The sequence below is a fragment of the Varroa jacobsoni genome, unplaced genomic scaffold (genome assembly GCF_002532875.2).
Source record: "Varroa jacobsoni isolate VJ856 unplaced genomic scaffold, vjacob_1.0 scaffold_26, whole genome shotgun sequence".
Lineage (NCBI taxonomy): Eukaryota > Metazoa > Arthropoda > Arachnida > Mesostigmata > Varroidae > Varroa > Varroa jacobsoni.
The window spans coordinates 96,522-117,495 of NW_019212928.1; the positions used below are offsets into that span (position 1 = coordinate 96,522).

At 45.8% G+C, this 20,974-nt stretch overlaps 2 protein-coding genes across 3 annotated transcripts in view; both read left to right on the forward strand.

The window, feature by feature from the left end:
- The window catches only part of LOC111258931 (glutamate receptor ionotropic, kainate 2), a 296,132-nt gene that overhangs the window by 49,486 nt on the left and 225,672 nt on the right, over nucleotides 1-20,974 (forward strand). The window lies entirely within an intron of this gene.
- LOC111258945 (uncharacterized) lies at nucleotides 1,464-20,057 on the forward strand. Of its 2 annotated transcripts, none has more exons than XR_015310375.1 (2): nucleotides 1,464-2,589; nucleotides 19,847-20,057. XR_015310375.1 is itself a non-coding variant. In XM_022830545.2 (2 exons), the coding sequence occupies exons 1-2, from the start codon at nucleotides 18,629-18,631 to the stop codon at nucleotides 19,905-19,907; spliced, it is 381 nt and encodes a 126-aa protein (XP_022686280.1). In that variant the 5' UTR covers nucleotides 18,176-18,628; the 3' UTR covers nucleotides 19,908-20,057. The 2 variants fall into 2 exon arrangements, 1 of the variants encoding a protein (XP_022686280.1); XM_022830545.2 differs by lacking the exon at nucleotides 1,464-2,589 and adding an exon at nucleotides 18,176-18,948.

Here is a 20,974-nt window from a genome sequence, read left to right on the forward strand (position 1 = left end):
CTCGCTCCTTGCAGCTTTCTCCAGCGGCTGTGCAATGATTCCCTAATTTCCATGTTCCCCGACAGCTTGTCGTGATACTATCATACACGCGATATGCAACGCCGAGACGCTAGCTACTTCGCTCGGGAACCGGGTTCAGCTCTACTTGCGTTTGTTACAAGGGTACGTTAAAGCGAACGTCAAAGCTGAAATACGTTATTAGGGCTGCTGTCGCTAGTGGTATTTTGCTAGCACTTCTGCTGCTGTCCATCCCCATCACCTATTCGCCCATAGCCACTCCTATGTATATGAGGGTGACTAGGTCTGACCCCGGTCGACTTGCGGACCATTTTGACCGTTTCCGGCAGCGCCACGACGTCGGTCACTTACGGCTCCTCCCAACACAGATATGTGTTCCACCGGCTGCTGCAGCAACAGTCACTCCCGGTTACCTGCAGCCAATATACAGCCAAAGTTCGGATGTAGTACGTATGGTTGCTCTTGCGTAGCTGCTAGAAATACTGCCCTAAAAGCCGCTGCGGGGAAAAAGGCTTGCTGTCCGCATTGGCGTGCTGTACTGCTCCGTTTGTCGCCGCCAACGCACATGTTCCATCACGAGTACCTTCGTTAGCCCTACTGCCCCCAGCGGCGCCGATGCTACCTCCGTTGCTTTCCAACGTTGTTGCTCATTCCATGGCGTATCCAACTGGATCTCAGGGCGCTATAATTGCATACCTTACAAGGCTGTCCATGCAGACGAGCGGGTATTACAACATTACCCACTACCAGCCATCTTCTGCTCGTAACCCATTGCCACTTGAGACAGTTTGTGTGCTATGGCGTAGAGTAAGAAAAACAAATTAAATTGATCTAGCTTGCGCTGAATCGCGACAGTAATGCTGGTGTTAATAGTGATGACGTCCGCGGTAGTGAAAGATGCCAATAAAAAGGGGCGAACGAAAGGAGAGGTAATTAGTAACCAAGTGCTGGATGCTATCGGTTATATGCTGTGGTTGGATCGGCCTCGGCCTTTTCCAGTAAGGTTAAATGCTAGGCTCGATAGGACAGGCTGATGTAGATTGTAAGCCGTAGGACAGGCTAGAACTGTAGAAAAGATAGCTTGCCATGTCGCCACAGCCTCCTCGATTGCTGCGAACAGGCCGTGACGTAGGACAGACTATACATACCATTCAGTTCTGGCAGCCGCAAGCAACGCACGTGGCATTGTACGTATTATCATACATACTATTTAAGTGCGTGGACAGCGGAACTATACTCAATAATCTTGATATACTGAAGCAGTAGCTGGTCTTCATGATCACGGCCGGCGCGGCAAAATAACTACTTCGTTCTGTTAATGTAACAGTGGTAATAATGTTTACTGTAGTAGATTTTAACATAAATGTAAACTCCTTCTAACTTCCTGCTTTCCGTGTTAGTCGTGTTGTCCTTTGTTGGGCTAATTTCACGGTCAGAATTGTGAGACACTTACTTTTACCACTAGCTTTACGAGTCGATGGGAACCGATAGCTTTAGATATTTGTGGAGGCAGGTAGAATACACTATGATGGAAACCCAGAGCTTTATCTGGTCAAGATGGTCAAGATGGTGACTGCCTATTTGGGTGAACAAATAGGCAGTGTAGTGTAGAAATGTGGTTCTCATCATGGTCAACTATTGAGCATTCATACTCGAATAAACAAGCATGCGCTGATACATTTATCGTAGAGCAGTTTATCATCAGATCAAAAGTAACTACCGTGGCATGAGCGTTAAGGCGGGTTCAAGTGACGGTGCTCGTAAGGAGTGATAAAAACAAGTACGGTTGTGCGTGCAGTTGTCGGAGCACAGCTGTTACTATACGTATGCAATATAGACCACTATACGTAGAATCTACGTATAGTGGTCTATATTGCAACAATTAGACCCTTCGGCGTGGCCCCATAGAAAAACCTCAACAGCAATAGTAAATCCGGGACGATAAGAGAATTATAATCAGTTGGCTTTGGAACGTCTAAGCCCCTAGCGCGATCGTTCACGTAAATAGGGTGCCTTTGGCAGAGATGCCCGTTTACCATGATTTCTGTATTCTTTACGGGCTGGTTTTGTTTAGAAATAGAAGCAGAATAGAGCAACACATTTCATAGAGAGAAGTAAAACATAAAGTCGTTTTACATACTTCTTTTCAAAATGGCGCTAACTTTAAGCATTGAAATAAAAAAACAACGAAGGAGAACCTGATTGTACAGTATACTGCTCGAATTGAAGTGGTTCGGTTGTCCGCAATAGCTTACGACAACTGCGATGAAACGTAGACGAGTTATCAATTAAGAATAGACGATAACACAGGAATTGTCCCTTTATTTTTTTTTCTGTGATTTTCGTGTTTTCTGTCCCCGAGACGGCCAACCAGTAAGAGATAATGCAATGCAGAGGAGAAGTTGCAATGGCAAGAAAACGAAGTTACAGATCATAATTTCGGATGTCAGCTGACCTTTAGCTACTGTCCTCTATAACTGCTGAGATCTACGAGGCGCGAAGCCGATCATAACGATAATAACCATAATAGGTCATCCAAATTAAAGCGAACATTGGAAAATATCGTAATGGGTGAGTATCCAACAATTTGTTTTTCTTTTTGCTCTGGCTAAGCGGCTTTCTGCGAAAACGGTTATCGGCCATTGGCTACACGAAATCCGGGTGTCCCTTTGGAAGGAAAAATGAGCCCGGTATTAAGGGCACTATTCAAAAGCAACAATGAATTAGAGAAAACAGAAGTAAATAATGAACAAATACAGTTGAACAAAAGAAACCGAGCAAAAATAGCTAGCAACAAAGTAAATAAAAATATATTAGAGTAGCGGATTGGAAACTATTTTGAAGAGTTACTCATTCGTTATATGGAAGATGAAGATAGAATTATATTAGCAATAAAAAAATTCGTGGTTTAGATATGATAGTTCGAAGCATAGTTCTATAAAGGAAATATAAAGCAATGATTACTAGCCAAATAACTGGTGAACTTAACAGGGAAGGGGTTGAATCTGACGGAAGGAAGAGCAGCATGCGCGGGAACGACCTAGGTAAAAGCGATTTAGAAAAGCTAGTCAATCAACTTTACGCCTATATTGTAGAATAGTTTCATAGTCATATTACCTTGTAAAGTAAAAGAATTTTGTGTATCTAGGATATGATTTAGATACAAAGCAAGATACCGAGCGAGAGGGCAACGAGACAAGGACTTTTGCTAGCAGCTGTGTTTTTTGTGTTCGTGGTATCCATCTATCACTACTAGCGTGGAGCGAAAAAAATTACGAAAACATGATCGTCGGACAATCTTTCACCTGATGGGACCTAGATTGAGCCGTATTAGTGAACTTGTTTTCTAACTATGTGAGATTGCATTGGATCTGTGCTTGCTCATATGATCCATATACTGTATGGAATGTATATCTAAGCCCGCTCAAGACAGCTGGACCCGTCTCTTCGATGGTTGCTTTTGATGATCGCTGCGACCCCCATAACTGAAATTAGAAAACGGCCCATTCCGCCCGTAGGAATACGTGTGCCAGTGTAACACTGTATAACGTTCGTTCAGTTTCAGCTGCAGATGCCTATGTCAACTGTACAAGTGACTTTTTTTCTGCGTACACCATGATCTCAATACTGTTAACAAAACTGACGCGCTGTACTGTTTTTATTATCGAGTAGAAGGGCCGAATTTGTCAATAAAACGAATAATGTTATGTTATTAATTAGATGAAGTCAACTATTGAAAGACGAAAGTCACGATGAACCACTTGCCGCTACCCTTCAGCTAACGTATTACTTTCATTTGGACTTCGTTATTGTTGATTTATATGTTGTTGTCGACCCCATTGCTACCCAATTTGTTTTCTCCACATCTTATCGATCACAATTGCCTCGTCGGCCGGACTGGGGATGGAGGTAAAAGGAGGAACCAGCCGACAACACGACGACGGCAGCTCGACGGTGCAGAAAAGTCGCGGCAGCGCAATTCAGAAGCGATACTGATTTGGGCTAACGCATGTCCAATGGCGGCACGCAATGGCTTTTCCGCCACGGGAATGGTTGTGGTGCTGTCGTTGTCGGCGCCGCTCCGATGCTGGCGACGACTCCGTCTACTGTTGTGGTACGGCCGACCGTAGTGGGGTCAAAATCAGCGATTCCAAAAGAAAGCTAAAAACATTGTGCCGGATCGGCCCTCCTGATTCTGATGCCGGGCGCCGCACAAGTCGGCCGTCCACACCAGTTTAACCGCTGCTGCTGGCGGCTGCAGGACGGCGGCGAGGGCAGGAACGTAGTGGAAGCTTCTGAACCCGTCGCATTGCAAACAGCAATACTGCTCTCGTTTCGTGTTTTTACCGCTTTGCTTAGCTCCATTCATATATCACCCTCTTCTACGTGTTTGCTGGCTCAGTTGGCGACGTCGCAGGAATCAGAGCTGGTAGACGGTAGTGGTGGGTGACGCCGAGGCAGCTGGGTAAAGGCAACTAACGAGCGCGGCCAGTTGGAGCAATAGGAACTGCCGAAGACGAGAGCGAAGTCTCCCCTAAAGTCTGTCCCAGCAGCCAAAACACGGTTCGTTCGAGTTAGCTTTCGACGAAGCTCGATGCACACGACGAGGCGGTGGTATAACAGCGTGACGCCACCTCGACATTGCCAGCAGATCGGCACGGGGCGATGGACGACACGGGCAAGCTACTGACAGCAGCGCGCCTAACGTTGTTCGCACACACGAGTCGCTACCGTCAGGCAACACCCGAATCAAAATACGAGCGAAAACAGAGACAGAGAGAGAGAAAGAGAGAAGGGGTGGAAAAGAACGATCTTTGCGCGTGTTTAGCATTATCATCCATTGGCTAAATGCTGTTACACAGACGCTATAACCTCCCCTTTCCCGCCCGCCAGCTGCCAGACACACTGGCAGCGGCAGCAGGGCACACACGTTACTGAACACCCTGCGTCCTTCCCCAGATGACGGTTCTGTTCTACTATTCAGTTTATCTCGGTTTCTCCAACCCTCGGTGTCTCCTTCTCTTATATTTGGCTGACATTTTTCTTCTGGGTGTGGCTTACGTACAGCTCAGCCTCGGGGAGAAGCTGCGGCCACTATAGAGAAAAACCATTTACAAACCATACAGCTATTAGTAGTGGAAGCCTTCAAGGAAGGGGCGACGCCGGTTATTCTTGCAAGGACCGCCATCCGTTGTGAGACGACGTTAAGTAAAGTGTAAAACGTCATGCATTTCTGCTACGCACACTCACGAGTTCCTTTTTTTTACTGCACGATTCCTGGAAGTAGTACGGCAATTATGATGGCGACCGCTGTCATCGTGGATACGGTGCCCGTACCGTGGATAACGCGTAAAGACGCTACTACGGCGAGAACAAATCACTACCATCAGCGTTACTACTATGCAACAAACCGATGCAACCGTTCCGCATTGGACGCTAACTACGTGTCGCGCACACATTAACGCTCTTGGACGGATGCATCACAGCGTTTTATCCTCTTGCCGTTACTGTAGACGCCCACCGGCTGGACTTTTGAGTATCGACAGTACAAACGAATGGAAGATTTCAAAGCGTTTCGTATTATTCGATGAACGCTCGGAACGACGACGGCTACCAATGGTCCGGCCTCTAGCTGGCTATGCTTAGTGACCAAAACTATATAGGAATGCCAACAATATGGCAACATCTATCATATCCGTCAGCGCATGAGGCTTAAGGCTTTGAATCACGCTAGAATAGGCAAAACAGACTATAGGGAGACGAGAGAGCGAGAGAGAGAGCGAAGCAACTGCCAAAAGTATAGGGAGAGGCCGTTCCTGTCGATGCTCATCAAGTAAAGCTTTGGAGACGGGGACGTCTATTTCGAAGTCCATGGCACTGAAAGGAGCTACTGCGCCCTCGCGGTCAACGGGAGAAGGGCACCACACATAGGTGAGGAAAAGGAGTTGTAGGATAGTTGAAAGGACCTTGCCGAGGATGAGGGTTTGACGTCCGACAAAGCAGGGTGCGTTCCATTTGCCCTATTCTATGGCGAGTCGACAACCCTCCGCCCAACGGTCGTTTGTATGCGTTCTTGCCAACGACTTGACTTGGTTCCACTGTTCGCGCTCATGGTGTCACCCGCGCGCTGTTTTGTGCAGTTCCCACTCTTAAGGGGGGGGGGGGGGTAAGGTTTCAACCTTAGAATCGTTAAGCCCCACTTCGGTCCCTGCCTCTAGCCGTGCCAACAATTCATATGATAACAACAGAACAGATACCCCTTTTACTGTGCATAACCACTATTGTATTTTGCGGTTAGAAATATACGAGAGCCACCAAATCCGGCAGGCATTGCTTCTTGGTAGGGATATAAGCCCTAGGCATTATCACATAGAGCATTAGGAACGGCCGCTGCCTGCTGAAAACAACCATGATTACAGCTATGACTACAACAGTTTATGATTAGAGGGATGGCCCGAGTCGAGTCGCTGCTCGGTACTAATGCAGGTTCTTAGCAGCCACCGGTGTTTGCGTATATCAAGGCAAAGCGTACGCATCCCATCAGCACTACATTGTGCGCGAACTGGCCAGCTAACAGCACAGAAAAAACAAACACGCTAAATTGCTCAAAATGAGTGAAGTTTTTAATTAGCAAACAAGAACAGTCTTGTAGGTGGACCGCAGTCGGAAAAGTTCAGGGAGGAAACGAGAATTCTAACGTTCCAATGCCAGAGAGAACCCCAGATATAGAGTGGAAGGACCAGAAAGGTAAAGGAGTGGGATAAGAGAATAGCTTGGGGGTTGGCAACACACAAAGGGAAGCTAAAGCCAGTCGGAGTTCAATTCGGCCAGCAGACGCTCAGCGGAACCGGAAAACCGAAAATGACGATTCGACCATCACCAAGCTTGCTCCTTCAGCTGTCCTCTATTGCTAGCGACAAACTTACACAGCTTCCATAAAACCTGGCAGTAGTAGTTCGGTTGACATACATTCATTACTTAATCGTAATGAGTAACAACAGGCTTCGTCGGTATTCAATTCTACGAGACAAAACATATTTGCTTCCAGACGGAACTTCTAATGTAAATGATGTCAAAATTATGGTGATAATGATAAATACGCCTACACCCGTGTGTTTGTCTGTACCCTTAACCCCCATTGCCTACCTGTCTATCACGCTTTTGTCGTCTCTCCATTGTACATTATTGTATCGGAGCAGCAGGAGTGTTTCGGCATGATCTTCGCTCCAACACTGTCTCAAGATGTTTATATATTTAAATAATCTTTTCTTATTTGTGAGTATTCATGCGTACATAAACAACTTTCTTTATCCGTCTCATTCGTATATAAGTATTTATTATTTTTATCATCTACACAAGCAGTCGCAGATCAGCTTGGTGAGGCTCATTTAGACAGATGGTTCCGCTGCATGCACAGTCGACTGCACACGCATGCATACGCAGGTAAATAACTCCAAACCGTAAAACTGACGTTTCTTAGTCCCTCAATAATAAGTTGTGAAGGCTGCATAATAACAAAGCAGGACGTTGTGAAGAAAAGTCGTTGTAAATTCGTGTTACTTGGATCTGACAGGAAAACATAAGTTCGAAATTTTTTCCACCTTTAATAGTGAGCTTCTATACGTTGATCCTTATCTGCGAATGAAAAACTTGAGATGTTGATCGGAGAATGGCAACGTTCTCCCATCTAGTGAGAAATCTTCATCACTCTCATAAAAAATCAATACATTTATATCGATTAAGTGCTACATACACTTGTTGAAGCCAAACCATTGTAATAAAATATGATCCTGTTGCTTAGAAATTTCTGGCAGAGAAACGCACGCTCCAACGAACAGGGTGTAAGTGAAGTCATAATACTATCTCGTTTGGATAATATCGAATCTGAGGTTAAGAAAATAAGAAGTGCTCAATCCAACAAATCGTTGTGCAGTCGAAGGCATAGATGTGACAGAAAGCTACTTCAATTCAGCAACATGCTATAGGCGTCCATAGGATGCTTTGAAGGAGGTGACGGAGCAAAGTGGGAAATGAAATGGGTTTAGGGGTAGCGACTGGTGTAGAGGGTGGGGACCTCGACTGGCGTCCACTTTCAGGGAAGAAGACGGTTAAACAGATATCTGCGGAGGCAAGCGGGTAAGCGCATAATGGTACATTCTTAGGATTCGAGCTACTACACCGTCACTAACGTATCATTCACGATGTTCTTCGTAGTAAGCTTAGTCCGTTGCCTACTCATTGCCAGTCGTCGAATATCGCAGCGCTCCGAATTGTGTTCGCGCCATATGTATGACGAACATGGTGACGGCAGATGGATAATAGCTGGCAGGTGGCGTCCCTTCACCATTGCTGCAAACCGAGGCGAACGCATGGAAAATCAAACGCGCATTCCGTTTAGCAGAAACATATATCGACGAAATGTCCTTGCATAGATATACGATTAACGGTCTCCATACATTTCCACACAGACCACACAACCCTAAGTGATGACGCGATCAATATAATCATCTGATCGAGCCGCTACCAAACAAATGGGAGTACCGAAATACCTCTGATCTATGAATTAAGTCTGGATAAGCATATATAAATGCACAGACGGATGTGAATTTGTTGACCGTATATGTCTGTAGCTCATCCACAAATCTATCCTATATTATTATATATCCTACTATAGTACTGCAATTACGGCATATGGATGTATGCCTATTTTAAACACCTAAAATCTATATTTATCTATTTCCTATCCATAGAGAATACAGTAGAGCATATAAATAAAAATAGTGTGTTTGTTTTCGTAAACCGCCCATACTAACGCGGCAGCAGTGGTTGAATGTGTACCATAAGGGCGAATTTAGAAGATACTTTTTTGTTCAGTTGATGACGAAGAAGAAGTGCTAGCTTGCCTCCATCACTTAAACGTAATCTTTGAATGCTCTCCCAGCAACAGCGGATACAGTAGCATTCCCGAGGGCACTGTCGCTGTGTGCAATGTCGATGGAGGCCGGTTTCTCGAAAGGGATTGCACGCCGGCTGCTTTTGCCCCAGGCTCATCGCCAATCGCCAAAGGAAGCAAGGTAACAGCGAGCGAGCATCGCAAAAGGCTCGGGCAAATCCTGCTATAAATTCGATAGGCTTTTACAGCTACTTAGATCGTCACGGACACTTATTCCTCGCATGGGTGGCAGATGCTGTTGAGGGACTTGGGCTTGGCTTGCCTTGCTTGCTTGGTCTTGACGTCGGCGTCGCCTTCTTGCGGCCGGTCAGATATTCTCGAACACATCGCCCGTGCCTACTGGAAGGCGACGGCTGGAAGGCAGACCGTCCGCTGCCTTCGCTTTTAGCGACTTCTGGAAGCACCAGCCGTAGGATCAGAGAGACCTACATTGCAACGCGCTGTTCCGGCGATGTGTAACACAATCTACGAACTTTAAAAGCGTCTATAAAACGGAATCCGGGGCTTGCTCCTTCCCCTCTCGTCCCCCACCGTAGATGGTAGAAGGAAACCCCATCCCGAGCCATCGTAGTAGCAGTGAAACCGAAGCTCCATAGAACCCGAAATTGCTGGCGATTAGTCCGGCGGGGAAACACCAATTATTCCCAAATGTCGCTATGACGTTGACTGTTGTTTCAAAGGTACAAAACGTGAGCAGATAACTATTGTTCAGAGAGATGATTTAAAATATTAACGCGATAGTGAAGGTTTAGGCTTCAGCAGCATGTATATCTGCGAGAGCACACCCGGATAACTTGTCATTACGCAAACGGCGTGACTGAGCAATCCTAGCGATGAATTTTTGAAGATTCGAGGAGCCGCCATTATTTGTTCTGTGCATATAGTCGGACGAGAAAGCTCAGTTAGATCATTCGATGAATTAAATGTGAAGCAGCGTGATAGAAGATGGTAGTACAAGTCACACGACAGAGCTTGTCTATTTGCCGCTTCGTTGTTTTGTGTGGCTCGGCAAGCACTCTGGTCATACAGTCCTCTTATCTACTGGGGCTTAGCCTAGCTTCTGCATACTATTACTCCTGAAGGCTCATTTATCCCAAAGGAGTCGTGAGCCAGAGATGAACCCGAGCTCAGGAGCACACAGCAATGAAGTCGAATCATTAGGCTTTCTCGGAGAAGGAGAGATGTAACTGGTTACGGTAAAAGCAGCTCCAGCTTAGTTTTTTTTTAGACGAAAGTAACTTCTTAAGAGATAAAATGGGTTGATCGCATCGGCTGAACGTACTGAATGACCCAAGCTGAGGCTGAAACCTGATTTAATAACGCCGCTCTGTTGGCTAAAGTGGGTTTCGCTATACACTGAGTCGCGTAAAATTTTGCTGCCCTCTCAACATACCAAAAGCCGCTCTCGTGAGGCAGTACAGCTTCGCTAGGTAGGTGCCATCTCGATCAAAGAACTTCCTGACGACCTTCTATACGAGTCTATATATATATATATATATATACCTGTTTTTGTGCTTAAATTGGCGAAGCTAGCTACTGCCGTCAACCGTTTCTTGATTTTCTTATGCGGAACACCCTCTTCGATCCCGCTCTTTCACTGACCAAACCATGAATCTTTTAGAGCGAGAAGCCGGCCTTTAGCCAGGTCCCTTTCTGAAATCGACGACAACGAAGAGGCCAAAGGTTCCACGGACCACGACGGTGACGGTGCTAAAAGAGAAGGATGAACGAAGGAAGAATCCAAGTTCATTTTTCTTGCAAATAAGTTTCCGTTTTTTATGCGCGTTTTTTTTGAATCAGTTGCCGTTCGCTCGGTTACCAGCTAGCGCTTATCTTCATCTTAGATTTCCTACGTTTGAGGTTTTCTCAGCACAGCTACCACGACCGTGGCGTGGTAATCCTCCTTGTACGGCTTTGTCCTTGGCGACCCATCCGTTGGCATTGAGATGAGCCCTTGCCTAAGCCCCGTCCAGCTGAGATACCGTTTGGAAGACGCACTAAGAGCTTCCGGTTTGGTGTTCCTCAGGGGCGTACCGTCTACCGCAGATTCCGGCCCCCTGTTCTCTTCGCCTTGCCTGCAGAATTTCTTCTCTGTTGGTCTGCCTGCGTACCTAAATAAGACTGCCTGCCAAAGTCGCCTGCCACAGTCGTTGGTGCCTTTCTGAGCCACCATCCGTAACTCCGTAACCCCCAACCGCTTCTGTTCAATGCTCTACTTCTTTGGGCTTTTTCCAGTGAAGGGCATCCCCGAAATTTCATAACACTCCCTGCACGAGTGAACGTCACAAACATTCTGCCAGCCTTGAGAAGCCTGTTTGCGAGTTACTCAGACTATCTATGTAAAACGTAGGTCTAAACATAGAGAAAAAGGGAACAGGCAAAGGTGAATTCCCTCGCGTATTTTGTTTAGCAAAAGTAGAGGTTGTAGTGGTGACATAGATACTAGTAGTAGCCTGGAGATGGTCCGGGCAGAATTGGTTGTGCCATGCCCTTTCTCGTCTCTTGCCACCCTACCGTATAATACGAGACAAACAAGCAATGAAAAGGCATGGCTGCAAATTGGGAAACAGCGCAGAAAGGTTACAGGAAAAAGAGGTTCAAAAAAGGCTTCCAAGTTAGTCAGCTAATTTGAGCGCGTACCTCTGTGCCTGTTATGCGGATTCCCGTTAGAGTCGCAAACCTCTTGAAGGTCTTCTCTTCCTTAAGTGAGTTCCCCTTCAGATGTTTAAATGAATACATTCTGTGCGCTTCACAGGTAGGATGGTTCACCGCTTGCCAAAAAAAAGGAAGGAACGAGAAGCATCAGCCTGTCCTAGGTTAGCTAGTTCGCTAAGTCTCCTGCAGTGTCTGCCGTCGTTTGCGAAAGAACAGGCACGCCTGCCTGCTTGTCTACCGTGCCCAGTATGCGTTTGTTGGAGAGAACGATCGTTCCTTTCAGCGTTGTATCTACACTTGTTTGTTCTGTAGGCAGACGACTTCGACCCGTTTAGTCTCGCTCCCCGCCACCAATACCCCGCCAGGACCAACATGAAGGAGCTATTTAATGCACTGTGTCGTGAAGCCAATGAGTCCTTATGCAACAATGTGGCTCCGTACGTTTTTTCCTTATGGAGCACTCAAGCACAATGACCCTACGTGACATTCGGAACGCAGAAAACCCAAGAATATTGTTTCTTGCTTCCTTTGAAGAGGAAGAGGACTTTTCTCGGGACAATACTCTTCTCGCATACTGTAGTCACACCACATTCGGAATATAGAGATCGGTGGTCTTACCGAGCTCATCCCAACTACGAGTAGCAGTTACATAAACCCGTACATGTGCCTGCGACAAGGGATTGTTTCTCGGTGGTTTCTATTTACGTTGCCAGCAAAATTGTACCGTTGCACGCCCACTACCACCACATATGTATTGGATTAGACTATAGGTTGAAAACAACTTCAATAGTAAAAGCACCAGCAGTCAAGATCCTTTTCAGTAGAGAAATTGTGGCCAGCTTGTGCTATTTTAACCTGCCCACCGTTTATCCGGGTTATCCGACGTTATCCGGGTTATTACTTCTTAATGTAGAACTTCCTTAAAGAAACGACCTTTTTTTTTATAACGAATGTCAATCTGTTTTGATTTACTTGCTACATGCGACAACGAAAAGTAACAGGCCAAATATGTTTCATGCGGCAGAACATAATTGGCCCAGCAGAGCGTCTGAGTAAACAACTTAGGCGATCTCCTTGTGTGGCAAAGGGAGTCAAAGTCAAAAGTTAGCGAGGAGTGGGTTACCGCTAGCTTATCTAGGCTGCCACCGCGGTACTTTGGCAAGCGGTTTTCCTGTGGCAACTAATTGTGAGGATGAAAGACAGGAACAGAAAATGGCAGAAGGAGGTGGGACGCATGAGGGAAAGACGAAGAGAATGAGGATGAGAGGGCTGCGCAGTAACGGCGGGGAGGGAGATCAGAGGCAACAACAAATTTAACGGAAATCGAAGCGTCACTAGGTTCTCCAAAGTTCCCGTAACCAGGCTTAGTCGATGAACAAGCGTTCCTGCAACACAATGGTCGCTGAGACTAACTTCTCATGGTTTTACGATATTGTTGTTTACATTTGATTTTGAAGCACGTATCATTGCCCAGTGTTATCGGTAAGCCGGTAAGCGAGAAACCGCTTTTTTTTGATAACGGCTTCCAGCGAAGGAGAAGCAACGAAACCCAGGGAGAATTTCTTTCCAACGGTGTTCCATAAATAACGTAGTCTATCTGAGAAAATAGTATCCTGGGATGAGCCGTACGAGAAACACGCTGTACGGTACTGTTTACATTTTCCAGGAACTGTCTCATTCTTATGACAGTATTTTATTTGGAATGAGATAGGTGAAGCTCAAAAACGCTAATATAGAATTCAGAACGCGCCTACTGGCTACGAACGGTAACGCTGTATAAGGCCTCTAACAAAAGCAGCTGTAAAGTAACAGAATCGCATTGCTTTAAGCGTTCCCGGCCTGTTTTTGCTGTTGTTTCAGGCGGGTCGGGTTAGTTGAGTGTGCATCGGTTTCAGCAGACGCCGCAGGCATTCATCGAAGCTCGATGCTGCTGATGCTCTGCGTCTGTCTATCTGCTATCGATCACAGTTTAAACGAAAACCGCTCGTCCGTTTCTCGCTCTCATTTGCGGTAATCGTCAGCAGTGCCGTAGTGGTACAGCATTCCGTTAGATCCCGTTCGTCTCCTTCGCTTGGTGTCAGAACCTTATGACTGGCGTCCTTATCTGCACCCCTTACTCATCAACATGACCAAGTAATACGATCATAACCCACTATCGGCTGGATCGCCACCGTTTAAGCCAAGAACCGCACGGCATCCTTTGTCATGATGATCTCAGTAGCACGGACTGAGTCAGGCTAATGGCACCGGCACGTTCCAGCAGAATAGCAAAGACTCGCGAGCGAACCCGCGATGCGGGCCTGTGATATGGAGTGTGTGTTTATCCAGAGATCCGTTTCATCTATCAACATACGTTAATACATGTACATACATACGCCTATATGTATATATATATGTTTTTTTTAATATATATATCATATTTATATGGACACGCATACGCTTCCAGCTACAGAGAACGGCATTAGCGTTAACAGTTATAACGAAACAGTCTTTGAACTATATATTCGTAGCGCTGTGATGGTAACAAATCTGCCTGCTGGTTTTAGAGACATATGAATCGCGAATTTAAATTTTGGCAAACACTGCGTGTTTCGTACTGGAGGGCAGACGCCCGATGTAGTGCTACTGCGATTGGGGACATAGAGCTCAAAACACCGGCCTATAGTTTCTAAGGCATACGTATTATTTATTAAGAAGCTTTAGGCAAACAACCCTATTCGAAAGTGGGCTGAAAATGTCTTACTAATGTCGTAGTGGTTTAGAGACCATGTTTCGTAGCAATTTTGCCAATTATTTGAACGTTAGGTGTAACTAAATTCAATTGTGTGGAAACTTGTAACGTTGGGATGGTTACTCGAATACTTATTGCTACTATTTTCTTATTGCTTATTATTTTGCCGAGAGCCTGTCAGTTTAGTTTACCCTTAGTTACATTTCCGCAATGTTATTATGCGCTTATTATATTCACTAACATTTGTCTGTTTGTGTTTCAGGTGAGTATCAGTGTATTATTATGTCAGATAAGCCCCAAAGACTAAAAGGCCAATTTGCCTACACCAAACTGCGTGTGACCTGCGTATCTTGCACCAGTCCTTTTACGTCAACTATGTGTGATGCCCCAGCTACCCCAACGTGTTGTGATGTCTTCGAGTGATGAATTATAAAGAGTACTGTTGTGGTTCGTTATCACCTAGATGTACATGGAAAAATGCTTGACTTAACAATCCGAAGTGCGTCGAATGGTTTGGTAGCTCCTTAAGCCATGGTTATGCGTTCAGCGCGACCCTCGGGCTATCTATCTACTGGTTACTGAAGAAATCCTTCGGAATTGATGGCGCATCGGGGTCACATTGTGTGGCAGTATTCGTCTTCCGTTACCAGTTGGGTGCGTCTCCTCTGCGGCCTGTTCGACCAGGCCAGTCGGCTCCAGGCCTCGATGCACTTATTCTAATTAGTGGTCTGCACGAACCGACTTCGCCTTGAGCATCACATGTCTTTTCGGATGAGTGCGAGTGAACGCAACGTGCAAGGCCAGCGCCAGCCGGAAAGATATCTAAGAGATCCTGATCAGCTATTTGTAGGCAAACGAGCCTCTCGTTGAGGGCCAAAAGGGGGACGTATTTTTTTGGCTGCCGGAATGCTGTTGTGGGTGCTACGGAAACAACATTTTGTACGGTCCCTCCTCCAACAGTTGAGTTGAGCCATTGCTCGATTATTTACACCGAGCAAAATTGTACAGACCGCAGAACGCGCGAAAGGACCTGCGACAGTGGCCTAGTAGCAGTAGTACCAGCAGGCCATAGCAAAAGGAAATAATGACTCTTGCAAGCTATTCCATGTCTAGACAGCCTGTTTGATCTGATTTCCTCACGATCCCCGTTTTTTCCGTCCGCTCCGTAAACAGTAGTATCAATACACTCTTACTGTTTTTCTGCCTTGAGGACGAAGGATTAATATGGATACGTCTGACGTTCCATTTTTTTTCTTTCGCCTTTATTCTCTGGTTTAGCTTAGGGAGCGTGGCCCAAAGCATGGCTACGGGCAATGCGACACTTGAATACGGTTAGCATACTGAGGGAGATGAGGACGACCACGCGTACTTTCACAACTACCTACTACGTTATCCGAGTCTAGCGGACGGAGGGTGCTCCTGCATTTGCGTTCGGCTACACTGACGCGATATCGCAGTGTAGCAGTGGTAATGACTACGAAATCTAATTGAATAAGATCGCTCTGCAGTCGAATACTGTCGTTTTGCTCTTAGTGTGTGTTGTTTGTCCTCGATCCGTACTACAGGAGCAATACCGAGGGTCAATTACCACACAGCCGTCGGCGCATTCGCCAATTCAGCCACAGAAGAGAATTATGCCCTACGATTTGTGGTGCTGTTATCTCGTAGCAAATCCGCTCTATGTAATTCTCCACAGGCCAATGATTATTACCATTTGTTCTGCCGTCACATCAGGCAAGCCTTTCTTTATAAATCCGCCCTTCCCCCGTCCCGTTAGAAGAACAAATCTGACGCTTCTTAACCTCATGGCAAGCGTTTACGCCCTTCAGCTCAACCTGAATCATGTCAAGGATATGCGATGCTCATGTAGGCGGAAATTAGTGGCAGACAGAGCGTTCCGCTGGATACAGCCACTATGAGACATAATTATCCTTGAAAACCGGCTATACCTTATGGCAGACCACATAATATACGTGGGTTAGTCACGTAACTAAATCCAAATTACGCGTGTGGTGTTCAATACATCCTCACACAGGCAATGAGATACAAATACGTTTTTTTTGAAGGACAGGATTTTCCTTGACGTTCAACTGCTCTATACTGTTAACATAGCAGGTTCCGTTTGAGTTGCTTTATCTTAATGCTGCACACATCATTCATATGGATAGCCACTAGCCGCAATAGTGTGATAGGCAATCTCAGTATTAGTCAGCTTACCTCTAGCTCTCCGCAATTCGCCAGCGAGTATAGAACTACTAAAGACGCCCCGATATAGCAATATTTTTTATTGGCTTTTGCTTCGTGAGTTATCAGGTATTCTCTATCTATCTGTCTATCGTAGACACTTATATTTACGTCGGTAAAACGTTAACTTGTTTCGAAATGGCAATATTCTGCTGAAACTGAACGCGCAAAGCATGATGGCGGGCATGGGTGCGGCCCTGCTTGCACTAGCCTTCTGCCAATGGCGTCTGTGGCATCGCTGCTTTAGAGCCAAGTTGTTCCAGTCATAACTGCGGACACGGAAACGTCAGACCGAGTTAGACCAAGAGTTGGCTCGGGTAGGTAGGGGGCTGCCAGGCTCACCCGAACAGCGACACGCCCGGTGCCTGCAGTGTTCAGAGGCGAAAGGGGATGCGCGAATGATCACTGCTCTGCCTGGCTTGGCATGCCAACAGACGATGGGAGGAAACAGCAAAGGCCTATGTGCTTAGTCGTCCGAAAGTTGCAAATTATTCCCAAGGGACAGAGTCGTGCCGAGAAAGAGAAGGAATAGATGGAACTCCATTACCTGACTTTCGAGGCTGCCTTTCACGGGATTCGCAGTTGAATCTCTGGGTATACCGCTTCTGCTGCAACCGCGCCAATGACTGACTATAGAGCACACACAGACACATAAACACGCAGAAGCGCACTGAGGCTGTCTATGGCGCGTCACAACCAAGGCTACCGCCGACACGCAGCCACTAAAGTCTTCGCTATACTCACTTGTGTGGGGGGTTTACATGGGGAGAAGGGCACACTGCCCCCTTTTGCCTCCTATCCTCGCTGACGCAAAACGACGCCCCTTTTGGAAGGAGTTTGCTCTGCAGAAAAGGTTTACAAATTCGCTAGCTTTAGACATTATTCAAAAGCTACAACTGTATGTTTTTTATTAAATAGATATTTCTATGACGTAACTTCGAGTTGACCGATCGGCAAATACGAATGTAGACGTAAACAGAAATACGTATATTTCGATATATAGATTAATTTTAGTTTATTGGGTGTCCTTCTGGGATGCATTTATATATGCACATGTTTCAAGATGCTCCATAACATCGTAATTTCATCAACAATTGCCAGTTCTGTTTCAGCGTAGGAATGATTATATCTCTACTTCGATATTTAGCATACACGGACGTACGTCCATATACAACTGTCGACCGGCAGGATAACATGAATATCTACTTACACGGCCGAAGTCCTAATGCTTCATGAAAAACATATGTGTGTATTGTATATATGTATATATTCATCGTCGCACGGACAACTCTATTACATTCGGGTACGATGGGTGGCTCCTCTATTCCTATTACAAATTCCAGGTGCCCTTTCGCGCTACCACCGTAGTTCGTCCGAATGTACACAGGATAAATGGGTGTGTGCGTAAGGCTATGTGTAAACTTTTTCGTATCAAAAATGGTTCCACCTCTATAAACTAGCCGTCCTCCCGTTACAATAGCAACCCTTCCATGAACTCTTTCATCATTTCCGAACGGGTGGCTGTCTACCATGCAATATCGTACTGCAAGGCCCTCAAAAGTAGGCTCTTCATGGCTGGCACACTTCTTCCCCACCTTCCGCCGGTCAGCGTGAGCTACAAGTCCAAACTGCCAACAACGTAAATCGCCTTTTCGTACATAGCGATGGGGCGGCGCGTTGTCTCCTTCATGCAATATATAGCCCTCCGACATTTCCTGAATTTGCGACCATACCGAACCTTTTCCACTTGATCTCGTGCTGTCTGGTATGGAATCAGGCAGCCAGGTTATGCTTGTACCCTATGAACGGCTCGGTCAAGGTAACTAGAAGCATTTTTGCGGCTTGTCGGCATCTGAACGGTTTGTCTGTGGTATAGCTAGAGCTAGAATGCTGCCAGGCAGATGTGCGAGTAGCAGGCTCAGCAAGACTATTCAGAGGCGACTAGCGGCGGCAAGTGGCAGAAATTGACGCACAGGTCCAACTTTTTACGATTGCTTTCCGGCCACTGCCACGTCGGAATAGAGCACATGGACCTCGCTACCACGAAGCACGGTCTCGGCCGTAATTCCTGCAGTGGCCGCAGCAGACACCGGGACCATTTCTTTAAGTTCTTCTGCTGTAGTCCTGCCATTTCTATTTCCGCTGGCGAGTTAGCGCTCTACAGCCTAACTCAACGGCAGCAGTCGACTCTTCGTTTCTACCAGCGTCAGTACGCGCCACAGACCGAAGGAAGTAGTAGTCGTAACATCAGCGTCAGAATCGCGGCCACTGCAACCACAAAATACCACAGCACGTCACAGAAGACCGCGTCGACAGTTCGAAGTCTCTGCCGCTGCAATCATCCAAGGTGAGCCAGCAACAGCTTTCCTCGTTCTATTATGAAGAAGAGGAGAATAGCACAAAACCGAATAGCATCTTGGTTCCAACAACTATGACGGCCGTACCATGATACAGATACTGATGTCTCTATTTTTTGCCGTGAAATTTGCATCAGATCCACTTGCGAATAAATAAACAAATGCTGGTTCGAAAGCTACATGCTTTAAAACTTAATACTAGCACGTAGAGGGATTATACGCAACACTGCTCACCGTTGCGGTACGACCAGGTGTTCTGCTGTAAACATGGACGAATTGCCCAACCTTAATAACAAACGCTTTTTTCGCTCGTTTAAGGAAAGGAGAACTTGTTGATATCTCCCACTAACTGTGCCATTGGCGTCCCCAGATTTGAAACAGTTCTCGTCTGCGTGTTCGCTGAGGAAACTTGTTGTTGTACTTCATTTTAATTGCGTAAAAAAAATTGTTTGACTAATGGTTCTGCGCAGACTTTGAGATAAATTGAGAGACCGAAATAAAACCGCAATTCACTAAATCACAACTACGTAACAAGCGACAAAATCATTTGTCCCACACAAAAATGTATCAGCATAAACAGTATGCAAACGCTTCATGCGGATTGTAAAAGTGTATATATATATATATATATATATATATGTATATTGTTATTTCATCAATCTTACCTGATAAGGTACATATGAAATCCACCATTTTTTCCTAGTACAGTGCTTTAAGCAACTTATCCAAAGATCTGCACGCCATATACCCACCTGCAGTAAGCGTCGCATGGTCGATGTGATGCGACGTGCTCATACGGATATGGACAGTCTGATTCCACTAAATCAATGATGAGCATAAGTTCTTTATTCTCAGCAGCTTCTCTATTTGTCTCTCTATGTTTTTCAGTTACGCCGAACAAAACCTGACGTTCTGCTGGGTATCGATTTTTCCGTCCGACAAAAATTGAAATTTTAAGAGTAGATACGGCAACAGCTACACCTCTTACTACCACCGCCAGAACCGCAATCCACCTTCTTTGTCAAAAATCGTATCGCCATTGTAACTAAGAACTGAATTTAGAGCTCTGTCTAATAAAGTGAAGTACTTTCATAGGCTCCTCCACGAAAGGAGGGCATCGTAGAAAAGTTGTAGTGCCACCTATCTATTAGAATATACACGATTTGGCACCTAGTGTTATTTCGTAGATATTCGTAAACACCTGTACCTGTGTAACTTTCGATGACGAAAGCATTATTGTTAGTTCGTTCAAGCGTCGCGCTAGTCGGTAGCAACAATGAAATTCGTAACGAAAAACAATGTAAATTCTCTTATGTTCATCTCGAACTTGATTTGAGAGGAATACACACTGCTAGGAAAGGGCTATCTGTTTGCTCTCGGCTATAAAAACTCGTCCGAAAAACTGTTGAGACAAATTGATAAGGCCAAGTATTCGGCCAGAACAAGGGGCAGACGCCTTTTTATCAAGCTGAAGCTTGACGGTGCAAGCACAGGTTTTACCGTGTAAAAGCCACTGGCTTCGTACTTACATCCGATGTAGGACCGCATCGCCTTATACCTGCCAAAGCGTCTTCTTCATACCAGGCTTGTCATTCCATTGTCAGTATGTTATACACCAGCATCTGATGGAACATTACATGGGCCCAAATCATATGCCGCCTGTGTAAGTCGAACAGGCGCACGGTGTAGTTCTCAAGTGGTACGATAGTGCGGCTTATATTCAGTGAAGCTAAATCTCAGTTACTGAGGCGAACGATCGAACGTCGACATCATTGCGCGGTCACTGTTTGAATGGGGCAAAATATGGCGGCGGCTGCTGCATTTTTTCTTGATGCTAGTATTGGTGTACCATTTTATAGCTGTCTGGCCGCATTTCACTAAATATGCCTGTGTGTCTGTGCTTGAGCCTGAAAATGTATTACTTTCTAAGTCGAAAGACCTTCAAGTCGGTGCTGTCATTAAGCAACCAACGACAGGCCTCGGCCTCAAATTACCAAAAATATTGGCGCGTTGGGT

What these genes read in the sequence shown, in the direction of transcription:
- LOC111258945 (XM_022830545.2), top strand. Translation starts at nt 18,629, where the DNA reads ATGGACCTCGCTACCACGAAGCACGGTCTCGGCCGTAATTCCTGCAGT. An exon ending in TGCCGCTGCAATCATCCAAG is followed by an intron (nt 18,949 to 19,846) that starts GTGAGCCAGCAA and finishes TATGTTTTTCAG; the next exon opens with TTACGCCGAACAAAACCTGA.